Raw genomic sequence first — 23,394 nt, forward strand, 5'->3', positions numbered from 1 at the left:
AGCTAATTCACATTCAGCTGAGACTTTTTTTTTTTCAGCCGTAAATGGAGTATGGAACTGATAACATGTTAACAAATAACTGATAACAAATAGGAAACTCAACAGAACCCGAAAGCTCTTGAAAATAGTCACAAACCTTGCTTTTGTCTGGCTGATGCTCAAATTGCAGAATTTCAGACACTAACTTGTTAGTCTTGGCTTTGTAAACTGGTCTGGCGACCTAGAACAGTTTAAAAAAAAAGATGCACAAGATTAATTATTTCACTAAATCACAAAAAGCGCTCAGATAGGCTGGACCACCAAAGCCATGCAAAAGAGCTGTAACAAAGGCAGTTCTACAATTCTGCTAGAAAACCTACACAGTAGTAAATGTAAGAAGTAAATATATGAATTAGTGTTTTCAGTTTGAAATTGCCAAGCAAGAGGTTAGAGTCAAATTTGATTTAGTTATAGAGTTAATACATGAAAATAGACCTGTTATTTGAGGTGGGGCTGCTTGTTGAGGGACAAGGAAAGGATTTACATGCATTTTACCTCCACACTGAATTGTATTTTCAAATGTGTGTAATGCTCCTTGATCAATGATCTCTGAAGAACTGACACAAGCACTTACGCTACAAGCCGTATGATAAAAGCTAGTTATGGGTTCATCATGTTCAAAAGCAGGATTAATCCTTACAGCATTTTCCGAATTGCAGCTGTTGAAAGTAGGACTTCTACAATGCAGAACATTTTCGTTTATGTAAGTCTTTAAATTACAAAGAAAAAAAAGAACATTTCAAAATTTGAAGAAAAAGATCATGAGCCGCTTACTCCAAATTAGAGTTTCTTTTGCATTTTCTTCTTAACTTAATAATTAAAATGATGAAAAGAAAAACAAGGCTTAGTAAGCCAAGAATGACAGGTTTAAAAATGAAGGGTTGTATGGGTTCTGGAGCAAATTTTGCACAGCGCTCTCCTTGGTAAAACTTGTGTCTGCGTACAGGGCATCTAAAATATGGAGAGGAAGAGAGAAATATACAGAACTTCAGGGCAGAAAATACGGAGTACCTCAGTTGAAAATAACGGAAAATCTGTAAGTAAATACAACCACAGTATTACCAGTATAATTAATTGTAATGCGACTGTATGAAATGATATGATTGATAATAAAAGAAAGAAATTTTTTTTGGATTCATGAGAGTTACTGCTAAAACAACAGGACCCTAATATGTTCTTTCCCCACCTCCAAATTTTAAGGAAATTAGGTATTTGGAACGACTCTGACTAATTCCTAGCCCCGTAATGAAATTGAAATGATGCTTGTGTTCTAGCACCCTACAAGTTCAGAGGTGTTTTGGATTTATCTGTAAATGTAGTGTCTTTGACAGCTGTTCCGTTTCTGTTTAATCTGAAAAGCAAGGTCTAAAATACGAGTTCTACTAAGGACAGCTCCCCTTAAGGCAAGGGAGGAGATTGCCGTATTATGTATGAGGACAGGGGGTTTCAAATTAGTGAAAGTGAATGCTAGTGTAGTTCTGAACAAATTCACAAACAAAACAAGTGCTTGACTAAAGCAAATGCTTCCACTGCAGTATTTACTATGTGCAGATTGGACAAGTTTGCACAAGCTGTCAGGTTGAGACTGATGCCAAATTATTGTAATTTGGTATAATTCACAAAGTTTCATTTATTATTTTTAACACTTTTATCCTTGCTACGTCCATGGCCTGCCTATAGGATAAACCATTCTATAGGTGGCATTCCGGACGACCCAAATGATGGTCGTACATTGTCTAAGCCAGGCGTCTCTGAAATGGAAAGGTGTTATTTTTCCTTAATGTGTTGATCTTGAAACAGTAGTCTATACCCTTTGCTACACTAGTAACAAAGTTTTTAAAAGGCCCCCTTTTAGATCACAGACTAATTTCTAGCACAAAATACTGCTGCTACGTTACTGTGAGTCTAAAAGAAAAGGCATTCAACAGTAACTTTGGTGAATTCAGTATAATCTTCCAGTATCTTTTCTGTGATGCCTGCAGCAGAAAATGAATTATGGCAGTTATGTTGTTACAGCAAAATTATCATATGCAGAATTTGTTCAGTACTCTTATTTGATATCCCAAATACTTTAAAAGATGTGTTATTAATCTACTAAAGTTGGTATTAAGAGAGAACGAGCAAGTATAAGGACTACGTAACTTGTCTCTTGCTTACACAGGTGGCTGGTCAACTACCGTAGGCCAGTCTGGTATACAGAGTTCCACGTGGGTGGTGTTGTCTTACAGTGAGATGACTCTTGATGCTTTTATGGGAGAAGCAATGTGCTCAGGTACTATGGCAGTACTTATCATTGGCTTAATGTCACTCCATGTAAAAATCCTTATGGAATGTGTTTGCAGTTAGAAGCAGCTGCTAATCCTCAAGTCTTTCCTGGAAAGTTTGAAACCTGCAAGCAGTCTCGGCCTTTATGTGCTTTACTGGTTGGCCTGGAGTCATACAGTGGTATTCATAGCTGTGTTTGTAAGAATATATATTTCCTTTTTAACTGAATGCAGAAAAACTTAATTTCTTATAATTGTACTATTTAAGCAACAGCAAAAATGTGAAGGTGTTATAATTTTCTTTTTCCAAGATGTACTTGGGAATCTGAAAGGAATTAGGAATCTGAAAGGAATGCATAATTGCATGCTTGTCATCTCTACCAACGACACTGAATTTCTAACAGATCTCTAATGAATCTCTAGCAAATGACTAGATCACGATGGTCTATGTTTACTACTAGGCAAAAATTGATTTATCCATAGCAAATCTGCTTGTGCTGAGGCAGGGTATCATGATGTAGCCTAAACTGTCTGATTATAGAGTTCTTGGCTTGTTAGCAGATAGTTTGTGCTGTTTAAAAGTACACACTCAGTACTGCTTCTTCATGCAACAGGCATTTCAGGGGATCCACTAACAGAGTGCGTGTTAAATGATGTGTGTTTACCTGCAGACAGCTCCTCTTCCTGGAACTAACTCACATTTCCCACCATTGATGCAAAGATGCGGTTCCATCTCGCACAGGCTCCGACACGGCAGTCCGTCCCGGCTTGCGTAACCAGGCTTACAAAGGCAGTCCGCCTCTTTTGTCCACTCGTTCATTATGCATTCTGAAAACTCGTCACATGCCATGAATTTGCATGGGTCTGCCTGATCAGCTGTGAAGGATGGGCAAATCATTACTTGATGCATTGATGCATTAGCCCAAAGTATTTGGCAGGCTTTGTGGCAGCTAGAGCGAACAATACAAATTTACTGCCCTGCTACGTGTGCACGCTGATAGGAGCGTGTAGTCCAGCGAAAAAGGGCACGTTTTCCTTTCTCGGCATTACACAGGAAGCAGGAAAGCTCGTATTTTCTTGTACAGTAGTTTCCTCTGTTACTTTTAAGCTATGATTTTATGTCTGTCTCATTGACAAGGACTTTCGCTTTTGGATATTTTGATCCTTTTTTACTGTGAAGTGCTAGCTCTATATTCATTGGTGCTATACTACTCTCTTGCATATGTGTAAGAAATACAGCTCCTGCTGCAATCATCTTAATCTAATTTAGGACGTGACTAGGGAGGAAAGTAGATTATTGACTATTACACAATGCAATGACGACTGCAACCTAGAAATACTGGCACTATCTATAGAAAATAATATTTTCAGGGCTTTTTGGAAGTGATCTGGTAGCACTGGGAAAACTTGCTGATTTTTTTTGTTTTATTTTTTATTTTTTGATTAGTAAGGGGCTTATAGCTTGTTAGAAACAGACTTACTGCTATAAATCTCTTAGTCCCTTCTGTTTCATAAACTCTCTACAAGATTCAGGGAAAATGAATCTGCTGCTGTTCAGAGTAAGGCTAAAGTCAGAGACAGTTTCAAGTCCTATCTTCCCCTCTCAGACAAGTCCACTTTTCCTTTACCATCCCCTGCTTCTTACTAGAAATGAATGAAAGACCCAACAACAGTCATCGTAACACAGCTGCCAGCCCAGGTGCATGCTGAAGAGGCAGAATAAGGTAATACGGAGGAAGGCCGCATCCACCCATCTTGTCTTGTGGAGGCAGTTTCTTGCATGCCATGGGATAAAGCTCGTAGATAGAAGGCAAAGATAAGAACCAGAACAGGGGGTGCAAACTGTATTCTTACGAGCAGCAAACAGTTTGAATCAGATGTGTGAATCTAGAAAGGGGGGAAAAAAAAGAGTGCGCAAAGACGAGAAAGCAGAGCATGGAAAAGGAAATGAGAGCAGATGCACAGATATGAGCAAGGCTACACAGGACACCAAGTCCTGAGCTACCTGAACTGTTCAAGGAAAGTTTGCGCATGCAGTCTTAGCTGAACAGAGGAACTTCGGTTTGGGTCTGGTCTGTAGGAATTAAGGATTTATCAAAATCACTTAAAATATCAGTGTGGAAAAAAAGCAAACCTTTCTAGTTATGGAGGCTTAACATTTCTCTTTAAGAAGATTCATACTGGATATTGCAGCTAGTACCTATTTATCTGTGGCGGAGAATTTTTTTCCAGAGCCATTTCAGGGACCTAGATGCTCAGTTATATTAATTTCAGTGAAAAATGAGCATCACATTCTTTATAGCAGTGCTGGAAATCTCAGCCATGCACCAGGATATGCTAAACTGCTGGAAATGAATCCACCTGAGCTGTTCATTTTGAACTTCTCTATAATTCTATAGCAGATTTCTTTTTTGAATTTAAGACTAGTGCAAGCAATTTTAACATGCTTGTTCTCCCTTTGCTCTACGCCCTGTGCATGTTAATTTGAGATCTGCTTTACTCCTGGGTTATAAATGGATTTACAAATAAACCTTAAAACAATAACTGAGCGCTGCTGAATTACAATAAATTACAAGCTAACTTTACTGTCAGGCAAAGCCTTGCCTATATGTAAAAAAGGTAATTATTCCAAGTACTTCATTCTAGTCATTGAAATTACTGATGGGGAATCACAAAATGTAATTTCTAGTGGAACAAAAATCAGTGGCAAATCAAAAAGGGAACTTAGTTTCTCCACAGTCCTCACTTATCCCACAGAGATCTGCACTCCTAACGAATCCAAAACACTCACAAAAGAAAAATTATTAACAGAAGAGTTTGTACAACTTGATTAAAATATTAGTAGCTGCATTAACTGCACGTCTGCTGTAAGTCTCCCCTCAGTTTCGATGATCACAGTTTTACTTCATACTAGTGGAAATAAAGCTTGGTTGTGCTACCAAAGAAGAACAGGCTCTATCTATGCATGCATGGTCCATGGTTGTGGGCTACAGCTCTGCAGTTTTCAGAAGTTGAAAGGTATCAGTGTTTTTCTATTTGACAAGTAGAGTTAGGTAGGAGCATTTTGCTGAGTTAGAGGGTCGTTTTCTTTGTGATCGTGTTTCATTTTCCTTAACAGAGTTTTGGGCTACGTGCCTGCCCTCTTTTCTTTGCCCTCTTTTCTTTGTTTTCACTTTGTTTAGAGTGAGAAAAACTGCATGTAGATATTTTAAAAAGCCTGCTCCATTATTCTTTATGCCATAATTTACAACCAGTGCAATCAGCCCCTGGCAGCTTCTGCTTATAAAAGGCTAAGTCTTGTAGCAATAAAGTTTGGACCGTCAGTTCCCTTGAACTTTTTAAATGTTTGAATGTGTTGTAGTATAACTTTGTTACCACTAGATGGCTCTTGTTTTCACACTAAGTAGGGATTTGCTTGACTTACCTTAATTTACTTAAGAGATTTTTTTTTTTTTTTTGAAGTAAAAAGACAGTGGGGCTTTGAAACACCTATATGGAAATACGGTGGGTTACTAAACCAAAAAAAAAAAAAATTGACATTTTGCTATTGCTCATGAATCTTGAAAACTATGTTCTGAGAACAATCATCTCATGCAAATTCATTGTGATAGCTCTTTTGTGAATTAACATTGAAATGCCGCATCAATAAAGCAGTAGATATGGAGGCAATTAAAAATTTTTGCATTTTTCTGTATTTGCACTTTAGCAACTTTTTTAATTTTAAACTTTTTTAATTTTTTAAATTTTTTATTTAATGAAATTTACTACCAGAGCAGAGAATGTGTGCTGGCCCAAAGTTCACTCTTCCTCAAACTCATTTATTACTTTATTCAGTAAATATCAATTTATCATGACAATATTTAAAAGTTAAAATACTGCAGTTTTTAAACTTTCTTTACAACGCACCTCCAATTCTTTAATAAAGGAGATACGTAAAATGAAGCTAGATTAGAAAATGTTGTATGAATTTTATATATGTTTTGTTCTGGAGTCGCCCAAGATCTTTACATAAAAAGACACCTTAACCAAAACTGATAAAGGCATCTCAGTCTTAAGGTAATGGCATTTTTCTTCTCCATTTCAATTAAACTAAGTTCACAACAGAAATAAGAGTAAAAACTAAAAACCAAAAACGGATCCAGGCTTCAATTTTGTAAAATAGTATAAAGAAAAGTCATGACTGAAAACTGTAAGCCTCCTACAGTAAAGTAGTGTCCAGATGTAATGTTACTAAGTTCATACTGTTTAACAAAGACTGCAGACATATGATATTTGAACGGTATTAAAGCAGCAGGAATTCTGAAATTAGAAACCTATGGAGTGCAATAATGTTGCCGGTCAGTGAATTTCTGTATAATATAATTATTCCTAGAAATTATCCCTCCTTTCTTGAACTCTATAGCACTTTAATGATAGTGTAATGATGCTATGACTTAATGCAATGCTTACAGCATTGCAAAAAGTAATCAAAACCAATTTTTTATATTCTCAAATGCAAGATTTGGATCAGCCACTAATGTAAACTGCATAAGCACTTTTTACCCTGTCTTCACCCAGCACTTACACTAGAAAGTTTTAATTCCCTCTATTTAGCTCTTCTTTTCAAAAGCACATGTATATGCAGAGACCAACGCTACCACCCATCATTTCCTTATACTGGAATCTCATCCTCTTGAGGTAGTTTCTATTGTTTTTCACCAAAAAAATATTACTTGTATTTCTTTTAATTCCATATCCTTGCTATTTTTATTTCCTGATGATAGCAGGAAAAACTTATGTGCAGAAGTGGAAAAGGGAGCTTTAAACCACAAAAAAAAAAACAAACCTCAGAACGAGCAATAGCCCTTACAATCTTCTCCTGAGTCCCGTTTTCCTGAAAAGAGTTGTCTGTATAGACCAAGACATCATTGCACGTCTCTACCAACGTGCCAGAATGACTGAGAGATTTCTGATCTGAGAGAAGAACAATTCGCATCATGTCTGTTCTGCTTTTGGCTTTGCTGCCTATTAACAAAACAATGATGTAATTTGTTCATGAGATACTACAGTAAGCAAAAATGTCTGCTGATAGCTGAACCTGCGAGATCTTGGTTTTCCATATTTCTCCCGATTGCTGGGAAACTATTGCTAACATCATTCTTTCCAAAAGAGACAGTAATCTTTTTGAAGTTGTAGGTATATAGAAAAGGTTATTTTGTCTGGTTTTGGTTTTGCACATACATCAATAACGTATTCTTACCTGGCTCAATATCCAGGGAATAGCTGTCAATCTCCAAATTGAGGCGTTGGGCTGCAGCCTCACAGAAATCTTCCAAAACACAGTGTACCGCTTCTGTGATATTGTATGGCACTGTTCTGGCAAATTTCATTTTACTATTGACAATTACACTTCCATTCCTGAAGTTAAGTATTTCAAGTTGTTTAAAACCTGTAAGGTTGGACTGAAGGTACGGAAGTAACTGCAAAACAGAAAGTTGTTTTAACTTACTGTTAATGCCTAGCTGCTATTACTTTCTCTTATAGTCACTTTTCATTATCGAGTACAGATACCGTGCACTTATTTCTCTGAATTTAATTTTAAGTGTTAAAACTCCACCACGAAATTCACTTTTCTGTTTATTGCTATATTCCGCTGGACCTTTGCACCTTTCTGAATGATGTATTGAGATGGATGGGCAGTAATTTCCCCAGTAATAAAGTGCACAGCAGTTGGGGAGTTTATTCATCTGGAAGAAAAAAATCACCTCTCTCAAAAGCCAACTTTAATTATTTTCAAATGTTCAATTCAGGTGGGTTAGAGCACAGCGTAGTAGGCGTGTTACTGAAGTGACCTGTTGCCCTACTGTACCCATGGAGAAAATCCATATCTAATCACATTCCCTTTGCTAAGCTATGATATATTTTTAAAGGCTTATTTTTAAATCTAGCATAAAGACAAGAGCCTTAGATGTAATCAGCATTACCATACTGTTGACACGAATATAAGAAAAAATCAAACTACATTACATGTCAGGCATGTATCCAGAGCCTCTTGAATAAGTAAACACTTTCATATGTCTCTTGATACATGAAAGCAACTTCATAAACTGCTTCTTCATACCCTTAGAGCATTCCAGGCTCGTGTGTCCTCCCACCCCTCAAGAAACCATTAAAAACACAGCTTATCAGACTGAACGGTAGTAGGGTCTGATACTACTAACATATTGTGCTTTTCAGTGTTTAGTTAGCTGACTAAGCCAATTGGAATGAAGCATAATTTTCCAGCCAAAATCTCAAGGTACAGTAGTCATAGAAGCTTATTGTTGCCCCTCCTGACTTACGGAGCAAAAATTAATGTAACTTATTGGTGGGGACTATGTATGTTGTTAAACTGTGCCTGACTACTGTGTATAATGTTCAAGTGTTTCAATGTTCAAGGTGTATAATGTTCAAGGATTTTCACCTACCAATTGCATGAACTGTTGTTCTAGTGCTTTGTATTCTGGAGAACTCCTATTGAAGAGGTCATCGGAAAAGTGCATGTTGGTTACCCGCAGGCTGAAGAAAACCACTAGCTCTTTGCCTTTGGCTGCAGTTGTCATAGAGCTGGTAGTTACATACTTCAGTGTAGGAGCTGGGGTGGTTTCTGCAGGCTGAGTTCTTAGCACGGAGAAATAGCCGCTGCCGTGCTCTACTTCATCCAGTGCTGCTGTGCTCATCTCACTGATGCCATCTAGCTCAGCAGCAATATCCTGCACTCCTGTCCCAGTGCCCATAGGAGCAATGCTGCCAGCTGCTCGTACTGAGGAATCTGTTACTTCAAGAGACTGATCGATGATAACAGACTGGCTGTGGGATGGGCTAGTCGCAGCAGGCAGCACTGCTGCTTGGCCTGATGGCAGCGCATCTGCAATAACATCTTCAGGCTGTGTGGCAGAGAGATCACCAATAAAGAAAGGCAACGTTTTTGTTTGAAGGTAAGTGCTGGCTGTAACCAAAATGTCATCGCCTGATGATTCCGGTTGATCCATGATCTTAACTGCTGCAGAAAAACAGGAGAAAAGCAAATAGCTATTTCAAAGAGCAGATCTATCAGACATCACGCAGGGGAACTACAGGTACATTGAATTTCCACTGAAGCATTTTTTTAAAAACAAGTACTAACATATTGAAACATGAACATGTTATTGCCATCACCTAGGAAGAATTACTGGAATAAAAACACCCAATCCATGTGTTTGAGTGACGAGATTTCTGTGGGTGCTATGTTTAAATAATAATTACACTTGGTAAGTATTTCCTGAGCTATTCCTAAATGCACTCTGGTTTTGAAGGTACATAATCACACTGTCAGTTTATATTGACTAAAAGAGTAGATTGCAGCTTTGAGTTGTCTGCTTGGATCAGTACAACGCCTGAATAATTTTGGTTCCTTCCTCCTCTGTGAGAGGTTATAGCTGCTACTAGTGAATAATCATAAAATGTGGTTATGCAACATGGTACAGCACCTTTGGAGGCAAACTGTGTCAATTCACCTAGAAGACAACAAGTGTCAACGAAAAAAAAGTCACACCATAAGAAAACATCGTTGCACTTAAAATTTGTGACATTTGACCCAGAAAGATACCAAACTTTTGTGAGATCCCCATTTGAGCTTGGCAGGTGTCTAGGAGGTATGATAAATGTAGTTGAAATTCCAATCTAGAGCGTGATGATTGAGGCTGTTTGAATTTGGCTGGCAGCTAACTAACTTCAACAGCTTCGCAGAAATGATGGCCTTTAAGTGATATCTGCCCAAACTGAAAACTTTCTACTTTTCCAACTTTCTGCTTTTTCATGTGGTCTCCTCGTGTGGGACTTTTAGCAGTACTTTGCAGGCAAAATCACTAACCCCAGCTAATAAAAAAGGAAAGTTTTTGTCCAATTGACAAACTTTTCTCCATCTCTAAACGTTAATCTCAGCTTAGAGGCAATAAAAGTTCTAAGAGGACCTTCTTTTTTTTTTTTTTTTTTTTTTTTGCATCTGCAATAACCCAGACTGAAAGCAATAACAACTATTCTATCCATTTAATAGGAGTTATCCATTGATGTTCTTCATTTCCCTTTCTGCTTTCTTACTTCTAAAGCAATGTGGTCCAAAGTTCTGCTTATTGTATTACTGTTTTTAGGAACAAACAAACATTTCCAACAAAGAAAAGCTTAATGTAAAATAGCCGTCTACTTTCTTGACACCAGTAATTTAATGAAAGGAACTAGTTCCTGACTTCCTTACTGTGGAAGTGATGCCTTATTCAAAGGATTAATCTGTCTAATGTGGACTTTTTGTCTATATAGCCATTGTAAAAGCACTATTTTCGTGCTTCTGTTCTTTTCCTTATTGATGTGCCATATACTTGCACACACTGGCTAAAGCTAACACGTGTGTACGAATGCATAGTCATGTTCCCCTTCAGTTAAGTTGACCACACCTCTCAAAGCAGATATTTTCTTCCTCAATTGCTCTGAAACACCGCACATAGTTTTACTACAATTAGATCCTTAGAAACATCTTTTTTCCCATCCAGTTACCACTTTGCAAAAAAGTTTGCTAACATGTTACATTTTTCTTCCTTTAGTCATTTGTTTTCTTATATATGTTGATATAGTGATTTAGTGAGAGTAGTCTGTTTAGCTGAAACACATAGTAGACTGGTTAGTGATTAAACTATTGGAGTAGGATATGGGAGTTCTACTTTTTGGTTCTGCTTCAAACTTCCTAATGGATCTTGAGAATACACCTTTATGTGGTACTGATCTTAATTGTAGTAGCCATTTAAAAGTTAGCTGCGTCCTCTAAACCAGTCACCTTTGCTCTCTTTTTAGACAATGGAGAGACATTCACCTCAGATGAAGATAACCATGGTAATTTATGCCGGATCTTTGGAAGTGCCTGTATCGCTCTGTGGACCTCAGAGTGCATACAACTCATTTGTGTAAGATGCCCAATTTTCACCTTACATAGTTTTTGTTATCTAAATTATAATCTCTTCAGCACCTTGTAGCATCTTTGAGCCTCACTAATTTCTTAGTGAGATGGTCAAATTTTAGAGCCATAACGATCATGAGAGTTTCTTGAGAAGCAAAACACCTTACATTGTGTTATAGTTTGACACTACCAGCAGGCCAGTGTAGTTCTTCTGGTATTGTTGAAGGTTAATGAGTTTTGGTCTAGAATACCACTAAAAAGCCATTATATGTCAAGTGTTCCTCTTCCCACTCAGTTCTACGTTATTTCGGTTTGTTATCGATGTTGTATATGCTTTGGGTTAAGGGATGAACTCACTTTTTATGTCTGTTCTGCAGGAAAGTGAACTTCTAGAAACAATTTCCAAAAAAAGAAAAATGGACACTCCGAAGCGGAACTCATCAGATAAGGCAGCCTTGTAAGACCATTATGGCATCTGCTTCCATTTACACACTTGCTACATCAGTAACTAGTGCAAATGTTATTCCACTGCAAAAATACACACCTCAAAGCACAATATATTTTAAAACTTTTAAAATAGGTATTGAGTAAGAGATGCTACTATTGTATTTCAGTAAATTGCTGATAAATACTGGGTAACTTCTTGTTAGAACAGTGTTTATCACAGCAGTAGGGTATTTTCTCATAGCTTAGTGTGAAAAAGCACTCTAGAAACAAGGAACTGCGCATTACTTAGGGGTAAGCAGGGAAAGAACACCTTTCACATTCGCTGCTTTCTCTACGCACAAATTATTACAAGGTTGTAGGCCACTGCCTGCAAGCTGCTCTCCCTCTTTTGAAGACCAGGTTAGTAGCTACTGCTACATGTTCTTTCAGGGTTCCCCTGTTATCCTGTAGCTGAAAGGAGTGCAATCACCAAAGATATTTTTTCCAAACAGTTCCTAAACTGGCCTGTTTGGCTCGATGCATTGGAACAAATCAGCAGATGATGGCTGCTGCAAAAGTTTTCCAGAGACCAGATTTTAGGTACTGCAACTGTAAATTAGTGCAGTGTCAGAGAGGCTGACAATTTTGCCCTTTAACACTACATGGCTTGCAGTAGATTAATCTACAAAATATTAAGTCAAATACCAAGACTGTACAGTTTATGTAAATGTGTGAATAGAAGTGAAAAACCAGCTTAGAAATACCTTATACTGTTTTTTTTTTTTTCCTGAAGTGTTCCCCACCTTATAGATATCAGCAGAAGAATGTTTTACAGACTTTGCTGAGGATCTGTTTCTGAAGTATTCTAACATTTTCTGACTGCATTCAGGGAACAGGATTTGAGGTCCTTATTCTGTTGTATAACCCAAATCCAACTTCATAGGATTTTAGAATCAACATCATTATTATTTCTCTTCTTTCCTCTTTTCCCTTAATTTCTTGTTTCTTAATTCAGCCAGGAAAGAGATTCAGTCTTCCTCTTTCCAAATTTCATCTGCTATACTCAGTTCTTTTGGGTAATTATAGGCTTAACATAAACTGATCCTTAAATTTTCAGTGATTCTGTTGTAGCTGCATACCACAGTGGTGAACTCTCAAAGACTATTTTGCTTACAATGAGTGGAGGGTACTGAAGTTCATTCATCTCTTTCAGTATTTAGTATCCCTCTCCCATATTGGACAAGGCAAACTTTTATAGTAAATTTTGTTGCCTTCATCTGCATGCATGAAGATGTCTCCCCCCGAAGTGCATTATTTCAAGTGGCAGCATATTGGAAACCAGAATGATTTAAATAAGAAAACTTTCCACTGAATAGGAGGCTATTTCACCTATTTTTCGTTTGATATTTAGGGCTGAGTTTTAATCCCATTTATATCAGCAGTGAACTCACTGAAATCAGTGGAACTGTGGTAGCATAAAACCTGAGCAAGTGAGATAAGAATATTTGGATATGCCTTGAGAATCAGGAGTGCTCAATCCTATGGCCCTTGGACAAAAAGCATTTTGCCAGATTATGAAAAAGGTGCTTACTTTTCACATGACGAGCTCCTCCCACCTCCCCTACACATTACTAGTGGCTGTTCCTGGTTGGTGTGCGTACAAAATAAATAATGATGTCGAAGCATTAGTGATTCATTAAAAGACTCTGAAGTGCACTGCTAATAAGCAACGTCCATATCGGATGGAATTTTAGAAAGAGACCAAGTGCTGCATCCTCATTTGTTATAAGGCCAAACTGGGTTCATCTGGAAACACAAAAGGACCATGAAGTGGGTGCAGTAAATTCCCATTTAAACTAGCACAGTTTTGCAGTCTCCTTCTATTTGTTGTGATGTGTAATTTGCACTGATGCCAATATTATACAAGAGCTACAGCGCTAGTCTTACAGTCTGAGACAATGGAGCCAAAGCGAATAGCAGAGTACTGCATGGGACAGGGGTTGTGCACGCAGTGTGTAACAACAAATGCTGCACCACAGCTTGGTGCCCTAACACTACATCAGGACCCTCAGGTGCTTTTCTCTTGTCGCGTCCTCATGTTTGTTGTATTATCAAGGACAAGGCCAGATTAGGAAAGCAAATTAAAATAGCACAAGTGATGTTCTCTGTTTAACAAAACTCTTGCTGTTGTTCGTTACACTGATAAAGAGTAAGACACATTGGTTAAGGGTCTTAAGAAAAGATTTCTTAGAGTTAGTACTTGAGACTTCAGTGCAGGATGATCTACTGGCGGGATGAAGCTGCAGCACCCTGGAGCAACCTTCTGTCAGCATGACAACATACACCTGAATGTTTTGAGGTCTGGCGGATGTACAGTCGTGATGGGGTTTGTTATGTTGATTACATTTTAGAAATAGGCAACTATATGGGAAAGAAGTACTGAAATGGCTTTGAAATTGCAGCAAATATGAAGCAGACTAATCATACATACACCATAGATTTGGAATATAGCTATATAAATAGCCTATATAGGCTATATATAAACTATAAACGCCTTCTGGCATTCTCTTATACATAAGCAAAGTAACCTAGAAGGCCTTGAGGGCACATCAAGATAGTGCACATATCACCTGTTTTAATAAGATGCCAATCCTTATCTATCAGTCACTGCCCCTCCACCTGAGACAGTCACTGACCACAGAGGTGGTGTTTGTCACCTGCAAAGTGAAAGAAAATGGGCTCTCCAAAAGACTGCTGAGTGCTTACTGCAACACAGCACCAGTCCCAAACCTAAGGTTACTGACCCCCTTTTCTTCGTCCCAATTTGGCTAATGTGTGTCATATTACATGCCTACACAAGCCACCCTTTAAAATCAGGACTAAAACGATTTTCAATTTATGTTCAATTTATGTTTCAATTTATGCCAAGTTTTTTCACTGTCTATATGAGGCTCTGTAATCAAATCAGTCCTTATGAACTGAAAACTACGGATGAATTTGGAATCCGAAACACTCCTTCAATTTTGCATTTAAAATGTTGGTTTTATATTACTTTGAAATAACTTGGAATACAAACCGTACTTAAACTACCTACTCATAAAGCAACTATTTGCAACACTTTTCCATGGTTTGCCTTTTAGATAGGATTTTTACAGTAGAAAGATTAAAAAAAAATAGCCAATTATTTTATGAAACCTTTAACTGCATAAACACTGAAGACATTCTTAGACATTCTTAGTTTCCGCATATTTCATTTCAGCATGCAGTTTGATCTACAACACTGCCATTTAAGTGTAGAGAACCTGCAGAGAGCAGGAACAAACAAAAATATGCCCCCAGAGTAACAGTACCAAAGGTTGAACAATGGCATGGGATTAAAAACTGTTGTCAACAATAAACAACTCAACTCTAACTCTCAGCCACCTCTTACCCTCCCACAAAGATGTTCACTGAAATCTCCAGATATTTTTATATACATGGATGAGGTAGGACAGGCTTGTACCGAGGAGAGTTTTATATCTGAAACTAAATTGCTGCAGGCAAATATGTGTAAATACTAAATTAAGAGGCAATTTCCTGTGCACACTGCTATATTAAATCTTCGTAAAAGAAGTGCTACATGCAGGCATTTATTCCCAGCTGAAAGAGTAGAATACATAGGTCTGATTTATCAGAAAAAAATTGCAGTTTCAACAGCTTTATTTTAGGTAGCTAATTGGTTTGTCCTCTTATATTTTTTTAAGTGAGGAAAACCCTTCTAATTCACTGTGAATAAGGAATTACTGTTTGTGAAAGGTCAAATTGACGTGGAATGTTTTTCTAGAGGCTTTACATTTATAAGCAGGCAAAGAAGGTTATACATAAGAGAGCCTGGTATTTCATTTCATTCATGAGCTTAATAAGCACTGACATTTCCTACAGGCAATGAGACAAATTTTCCAGTTCCACTGACACATATTGTTCTCTATATGAAGACTGGCACATTACGCTCTATATGCATGTTTTTGTATATATGACGACCAAAGAAAATAACTAACCAAGGAATAAATATGCGCTTAAAAGACTGGTCCATAAAGAAGGATAAGAAACTCCTTATGTACAGTTCTGTTGACATAAGTCCCAGAAGGAATGGTACAGCAGGTAACTGAATTCAAATTTATATATTTTGTTGGTGTCTGAAATGTCACGTAAATGTTGGATGCCGGACTTTTGTATAAAAACAAATAGATAAAAAGTGGTGAATTTGTGTTTGAGGTCTTCCGTTTTTAACTAGGGTACAAGTAAGATGAGGAGTAAGAGAACGACAGGGAAGAGGACAACTAAACTAACACGTCACAGCAAATGTCTCATCACACTGAATTATTGATTAGGTTTGCCTTTTAACTGTAAGAACAAACCAGAAGAGCCTTACCGCTGGCTGTCATTCTATCGGCCTAAATAAACTCTCCAGAACCTGGGTTTAGTGTCCAGTGAAACCAGAACTCCCTCTCCACTAAATTCAGTGAACCCCTGTTCACTGGAGGCAAACCTTATCCCTTCTTCCTCTTTAGTCCTAAAAAATTTTGTATCTCTTGATGTTCTTCTTTAGAAGCCTGGCTGAAACTTTTTCTGTAGTCTTATTTTTCCTATAACAGCCTGATAGCTGCAGCTCTAGCTCTGACACCGTTTAGTGCTCTACGTAACTTATTTTAAAAGCCTTCAGTTTATTCTGAAAGTCTTCATACCCCACAGTTATGCTTTATCATCATGTCGTGTCACCACCAAAGATGTAAATAAATGTCTTTCTGATTTATGATGTCACAAGATGAGTACTTTGTATCCCAAGAAAATGATACTTAGTAATGATAATCATCTCTCATTATTCTAAGAACATTTCACTTCTACCTTACACTCAGAAAACTAAGAGCATAACATTAAATTTGCAAAATCAAGCTCTGAAATGCTAAAACTGCAGAATTCAGAGTACTGAACCGTAGCGTGCTATTCTTGTGTGCTTTTATGAAAGAACCTTTGATTACATAAGTATATTTCTCCATAAGTACCTCTGCTTCATGGAGGACAGAAGGTGGTGATTCTCCATGAGTGAGCAGCAATGCAGCATATCCTCATTGTTTCATGGGTAGTTATGGTATTTGATGTTTGAAATCTGCCCCTCATTCTAATTTTGGATGTCTCTAGCTAGTTATGCAAGTCTAAACTAGTCACCTGAGGCTTCTTTTATAGTAACTGAAGGCAAAAATGACTCTGACAATTCATTTCACTTCAATTTAAGATGACTGCATCGCTCTCTAGGCTTCTTTCCATTGACAATAAGGGGTCTTAAAGTGGGAACCTCAGACTTCAGTGACTGGCTTTTGCACATTTAAATTATGTGCTCTAAGCAGAGCTTGCATCGCAGATGTGAACACTCAGCATTCCTGCACACTGGCTCCAATATATTAGGTTGTAGAATGAGGAATGCAACATTACCCATGAAATTCAGCTCATGGGATTGCTGAGCATCAGAAAGCAACCAGAGTAAGAGGAACAGCCCTGTTCCCTGCAACAGTTAGATCTGATTTTGATCATCAGATCATTCCCTCTCTTCATGGAAACCTATTCTTTGCTATGTGTTTCCTCGTTTCTGAGTCCTATTTGCAATAGTTTCCTCTGTTTGGACAGAACTGGCATATTCAGAGCAGGTCCATCTTGCAACTGTGGGAAAAAAATGGCATGTGCCCATGTATTTTAAAACTCTGTCAAATTTATACGCACCTGGAAGACGAGTTAGTTTTATATAGGCAACCCTAATACTGGTGGCTGTGGGACCTGGGGCTGCTGACTCTGCTGCACTGAAATCCAGTCTGGTGAAGCACTTCAGGAGCCTCTTCATAAAGCCAAGGCTGAGAGAACTTATTTAGCTGGGCTCTATATTTTGACAGCAAGGCCTACCTTCTGTTTGGAAGCAACTGGACAAGCCTGTTTTACTGCCTTTTTTGCTTAGCTGGATAATTTGATCAAGACAATAGACTGTCCCCTTGGTTTGTGACACATTTGATCCCAATCGCAGTTATGACATGGCCCTCATCTCACTTAGGCATATCAGTAGCAGTATATACTTCTGCAGGGACTGAAAAAATAACTTAAAAGCAAAGAATTGTACATTTGTTCCTTAAAGATGCAAAACATTTAGAGTAAATGATTAAAAACAAAACCAAGTCCAAACCACACATCTATCGTCTGATTACTCTTACCCGCCTGAAGCTTCCCCTCAGTTCAGTTATTTTTGCCTGTGACTGAAAGAAATAGAGTGATCATAGCATTTGTGTTTTCACTAACATAAATTAGCTAGTCTTCTTCAAATCACCCAAAGTCTTCACCACAGAGAAGGAATTCCCTTTAGTGAATCTCTGAGGGTTAATATTCTTTGATCCAGCTCTCCTTGGGAAATGCTAGCTCCCTTAGCCTTTATAGAAGTCAGTTAACTGCGACTATAAGAGAATCATATCCACTTTAGCAATTTCATGTGTTTTGTTGTACCTGTGAGAGTCCACTGAAGTATCAGTTTCCTGTGATCTCTGTTACAAATGCATTTTTACTTTGATTTACATTTCCACATGTGTTGGCCAATGCATGATCTAAAAATACTAATTCAGCTTGTCTTTTTGCGTCTTATTAAGGACCTTATGTACTCCAGTCAGCTAGCTGCTAATAGTTTTCTCATCAAAGGCTTTCTGCATGCTTTGTTGAATAAGCTCATTGCTTTGAAGTTTTGAAATACTGTAATAATTACATTAAATATGTGAATTTTATAATTTTCTCAGCTACAAAACAGTCATTTAACTACAAAAGGTGGGAATAAAATAGATACACATAATCAGGCTAGCTTACTTTATAGACCTGTGTCAAATTCATATACTCAGAGACTTGACAGTCAAATTGTAATGGCTGTCTTTGGCACTGTCACGTTTCCGCAGTTCAAAAGGGTTAATCATTTTGGAAACACAGAAATACTTTGAAAAATACAGGAATAGGTGGTGTTTAAAGTGTCCCAAAACCTCTGAGTAGTCATGTTTGACTTCATTCTGCAATGAATTTCTTCAATAAAAATATCTGTGGGAAAGACAGTGAAGAGCAGAAAATGATAATCTACTAACTCACGGTCTCATGCATCATTCCACTGCAGTCTCTCCATTGACTTCAAGAGCTACTGCAACCGTTTGTGGTGAATATGTTGCCTCTTTAAGCAAAGACTCAGAACAGATGCAGAAACATCCACTTGCCTGAGGACCCTTCTGACTACAGCAACAGAAAAGTCAGTACTTCCGTATTAGTTGCTTTAGGCAGTTAAGAGTATTCACACTCCTAATTAAAGTATGATAAAGAAAGTGGAATGCTGAGTCAATATTTCTGCATTTTGTAAGAATATTAAACAGACAGGAGTATAATTAGACACCTTGTACGGACAGTAGGTCACTGGTAGGTTATGTTCCATGACAAGTCACCTTTATCCTTTACTGAACCCTTACCCCTATCTCTTATCGAGCTTGCCAAATAAAATGACATTCTAGAGTTCAAGTGCTGGAAAAGTCAGTTTTCTGATTAAAGTCCTTGATAAATGATTCAACTGAAATTAGAATAACATTGTGAAATAGAGGAATTAGTAATGTAGTTGTTATTAAATTTGTAAGTAAGTAAATTTCATTTACAATGAAAATATGTTAAAATTGTTAATGGCTGCTGTGACTATCTTCTACCGTAACTTCTTTTGTAGTAAAATGATGCACTATTTACCGCTTGTATTTGACAGTATTAAAATGTATCTTAAAAAGGTAAGGTACCATGTCAAACCAAGATGTCTGGATGTGATCAGTATTCAAATCAATGAATTAAATAGAGACAAAAAATTGAGAAGCAGTGATTTTGCAAATACGAATACACTCTTACAAAGGAATGGCGTCAAAGTTGAATAATAAGCAGCCTGCTGAGAACTACAACTTCAGAGGATTAACAGCTTTTATTCCCATTGCTGACTGGTCTAAAATCAAAACTGAAAAATGTATTCAATGAATTTAAAATAACAACGTCCATATGAAAATAACCTAAAGCTTTATAAACACCTGAAAACACAAAAAAAACATCTATCTATGTATGCCAACATCCTGTATGCTACTGTAATGATTATGGAGCTCCCTAAACAGAGAAACTTGAACCTGGCATATGGCTTTCAGATTTTTTATTTGGAATGATTAGAAATAAATTCTGAGAAGTTACATTACATGTCCTTCAGAATTGAGTGCATGCTCCAAATCCCCGGACGCTTTCTGTGTTTTTCTCTACCAATAGGAAAAATAAAAGCAAATCTTTGTAGGTGATGGGATCATCAGATAGTTTTGTAGCATTGGAGTTTATTAGTTTGTGGAATGATAAAAACAAAATAGAAGTCACTCAGTATATAAATTCAAGTAATATTGTTGATCCAAGGACCTAAAAATAAAAGATAAACATCAAATTAGAAAGATAAAACTCATGAGTATCTTCAAATCTTGTCATCATATGAGCACTTCTAGACTTGCAAAGAAAAATGATAACACTAAATACACAGAAATTTTTCATAGTATATGATCAACTGTGCTTGAAAAATATGGAATTCAGAGAATGAAGATTATTTTATTCTCCTAAACAATGCCTTGGAAATGATGCAAGTAATCTGATTTTTTTCATAGCTGTGAAAGCAAATGAGTGACTATATGTATATGCCAATGTGATAGAGAGAGATGGAAGGAAATACTTAACCATGACGGTCCTGTTGGTTTTATAGTATGTTGTACTGTAAGTATGCATTTCGATGTAAGTGCTACTGATAGCGATTTTGGACCAGATGCCTTAGTGCTGACTTGGCGTGTTAAAATATCACCGTGGTCAGATTCTGAATCTGAGCAGCTCGTAACAGAGCACTGTTATCTGAGTGTTGGCAGTATAAATATTAAGAAGAACAATAACTACATGGTACAGCAAAATGGATCCAAACAGCCTGTAACTGTTTGTTCTGAAATTCCCTGAGACTTTCATATAACACTGGAATGTGGAAGTCCTAAGACCCTTGCTAGTTTCTTTCAAAAATAACATTAAAAAAAAATATTTATGACCTTCCTTGCCTAAAACCTTTGGATTAAATTACATGGATTTCATTTAACTTTTCTTAACTGTTGTTTTGCAGAGGTGATGATGCAAAGAGGAGCCATTACTACAGCTGTTACTGTAACAAGATTGACTGGTCACAGAACTTACTATTACAATGTGAATCCAAAGCAAGGAAAAAATAACCAGCTAGCTGTTTCTAAACTCCATCCACATGAAGGAAATTTTCGGTGTAACTAATACTAACTTTACAATACTTTAAAAAGAACTTGTCAGTAAAAGGGGAACAACTAAACTGCAACAAATGTGAGCGGACAACGAGAAACTATTTGCACACTGGAATTTTTGTATGCCTATTTTTAAAAAATTAGTTCCAACTTCTGTTTGAAGATACTGTACATTTTTATTGGGAAGGTCACTAATGAGGTCACTGATACTATTTGTTTTCGCAGTTAACTCCTTTGCTGGCAGGTTTTGCTATGCCCACAATGCTCTCCAACTCTGCTTGATATCTGCTGTCAGTACAAATTGCATGGCAAAAAGTATGGTTACTAAACGAATGCCTGGCCATATATAAAAAGTAAAATTTTTGACAGTACACTTAGTTATCTGTTATTTGCACCACTATTGTACAATAACAATATTTTTGAATTAAAAAAAACACATTTCCATCAACTGGGGAAGAACTAAAAAGAAACATAAACATATGAATATAATAAAATGAACAAGAACCTAATTCTTTTGCATCCAGGCTTGGTTTAATCAAGTGCTTACTGACACACATAATGATCTTATCACTCTTCAGAATGAAAATGAAACTTCTACCTGCTAAGAAAAAAAAAAAAAACTCTAAACCCCACCATACAGAGTGAATGACCACACCATTAGAAAGCGAAAGCCCTCTTTCCATTTAGACCATGGGTATCCTTGCTTGAAATGCTGTTTAATCTTTTGCCCTATATACCTTTCTACAGAGTTGTATTGAAAAAGCAGTGTTAAGAACTTAATGGAAAAAATGCACGGTAACTTCAAGCAGAAGTCAGAACCAATTTAAAAAAAAAAAAAGCCATACAAAAATTCCAATACGCAAATACATGAAAACTCCTAGAAAACTAGTAGTTTCACACATTCTAGAGTTTCACAGATGCAAAAATCAAGAAACTTAGTATAAATCTTTTCTTAAATTTGGCTTCATTTAGGATTTTTTAAGTTCTTTTTTGTTTCAAATGTTTTGACATATTTCAGACTGAAGAATAAGCAGCTTAACGTTGATATAAGCATCAATGCCATCTGTGATAGGCATCTCAGGTATGGCTGACCAAACCAAAGTTGGAAGCTCAAGCTCTCTCCATAGCTAGTAGATCCAGAGATGTGATTCACAGTACACAAGTTACATGCCTAAAATATTCTAGTACAGATAGCATGAGTTACCCCCTAACAAGGAATTCACTGCTAAAATGCCAGGCTGAGCTTAAAATATACCTTCTTACACTGAAAGGATACTGAATCCTCCAAAGAAACAGCTGTAGTAATTTTAGAAAATCAAAATTTTAGTACCATTTGATCCTAATACATTATTTCTTGAAGCCAGCATTTCTAGCAAAATCAAGGATTTTTATTGAGTGAGGGAACTGTATTATTGAGGGCATGTTAGCCTCAGCAGTGCGACTTGGGCTGATATTTGTTAATATAGGACTATATGATGTGTAAACTTCAGTAGGTTCACATATTTATAACCTGGTAAAGGGTAATTTTACATTCTCAGCCTAAAAGTCTTTATCATTTCCTTGAAAACATTTTTCTTATTTTATTACTGCATTGGTAGCAAGTTTTTAAATAAATTTTTCAGGATGTTAATATCTTGAAGTTATTTGTGATGCTGGCCTTTAAACTTCTGAACTTATTTCTGCCTTTTTCTATATTCCTTTTTTATTAGAGGATTAGAACTAATGCAATCAGTGCCTGAAGAATGTAAACTTCCTCAAAGAAGTTTTTATCCCTTTCCTTTCAAAAAAAAAAAATTCATTAACTGGAACAGAATGCAATCAAAGATTCAGCTACCACAAGCTGAGTCATAGCAGCAGCAGCCACATAGCCCTTCAGGAGGGAAAGCCTCTATGCACACTGTAACAAAGAAGGTAAAGGACTATGGGGGCATTGTAGGTTTGTCAGATTTTTAAAATCATTTTCACGCAGCGGGTACTCCCTCCCTTCTCTCCTCTGACTCTCTGTAGCCTTTGTGGCTGCTGCTGTCAGCTTAGGGAGCAGGTGGGAAAATATTATTATTTTTTTCTGCCTCAAATCTCATGCCTGCATACAGACAGAAAGGTTATCGTATATTGGTTTTAACACAAGACAGGCTCTGAGACTGAGTTTGCCAAAGTCTGCATTACATACAGGACATCTCAGTCATAGCAGAAGGTTACCTGTAATCAGTGAAAACCTTGAGTTTTGGCTAGTGGGATCATTTTTAGGCAACAATATTATGGTGAATTTGGAGGGAAGAAGATTACTTTGGAGTAAAATAGCACTAACATGGAAGGGGGCAGCCAGGAGGGAAATGCTGATTATAGGAGTAATGATAGCATTTGGGGAACAGTA

At 37.1% G+C, this 23,394-nt stretch overlaps 1 protein-coding gene across 1 annotated transcript in view; it reads right to left on the minus strand.

Annotated features, from left to right (window-relative positions):
* Nucleotides 1-316: 316 nt before the first annotated feature.
* Nucleotides 317-23,394, minus strand: part of IMPG1 (interphotoreceptor matrix proteoglycan 1) — a 75,520-nt gene continuing 52,442 nt past the window's right edge. The window contains exons 13-17 of the mRNA XM_068936469.1: nt 8,750-9,324; nt 7,543-7,762; nt 2,969-3,179; nt 814-990; nt 317-716 (exon numbers count right to left, since the gene is read on the minus strand). Of these exons, the coding sequence (XP_068792570.1) occupies nt 401-716; nt 814-990; nt 2,969-3,179; nt 7,543-7,762; nt 8,750-9,324 (1,499 nt within the window). The 3' untranslated portion in view covers nt 317-400. The remainder of the gene's footprint in view (nt 717-813; nt 991-2,968; nt 3,180-7,542; nt 7,763-8,749; nt 9,325-23,394) is intronic.

This window comes from Struthio camelus, chromosome 3, assembly GCF_040807025.1.
Source record: "Struthio camelus isolate bStrCam1 chromosome 3, bStrCam1.hap1, whole genome shotgun sequence".
Classification (NCBI taxonomy): domain Eukaryota; kingdom Metazoa; phylum Chordata; class Aves; order Struthioniformes; family Struthionidae; genus Struthio; species Struthio camelus.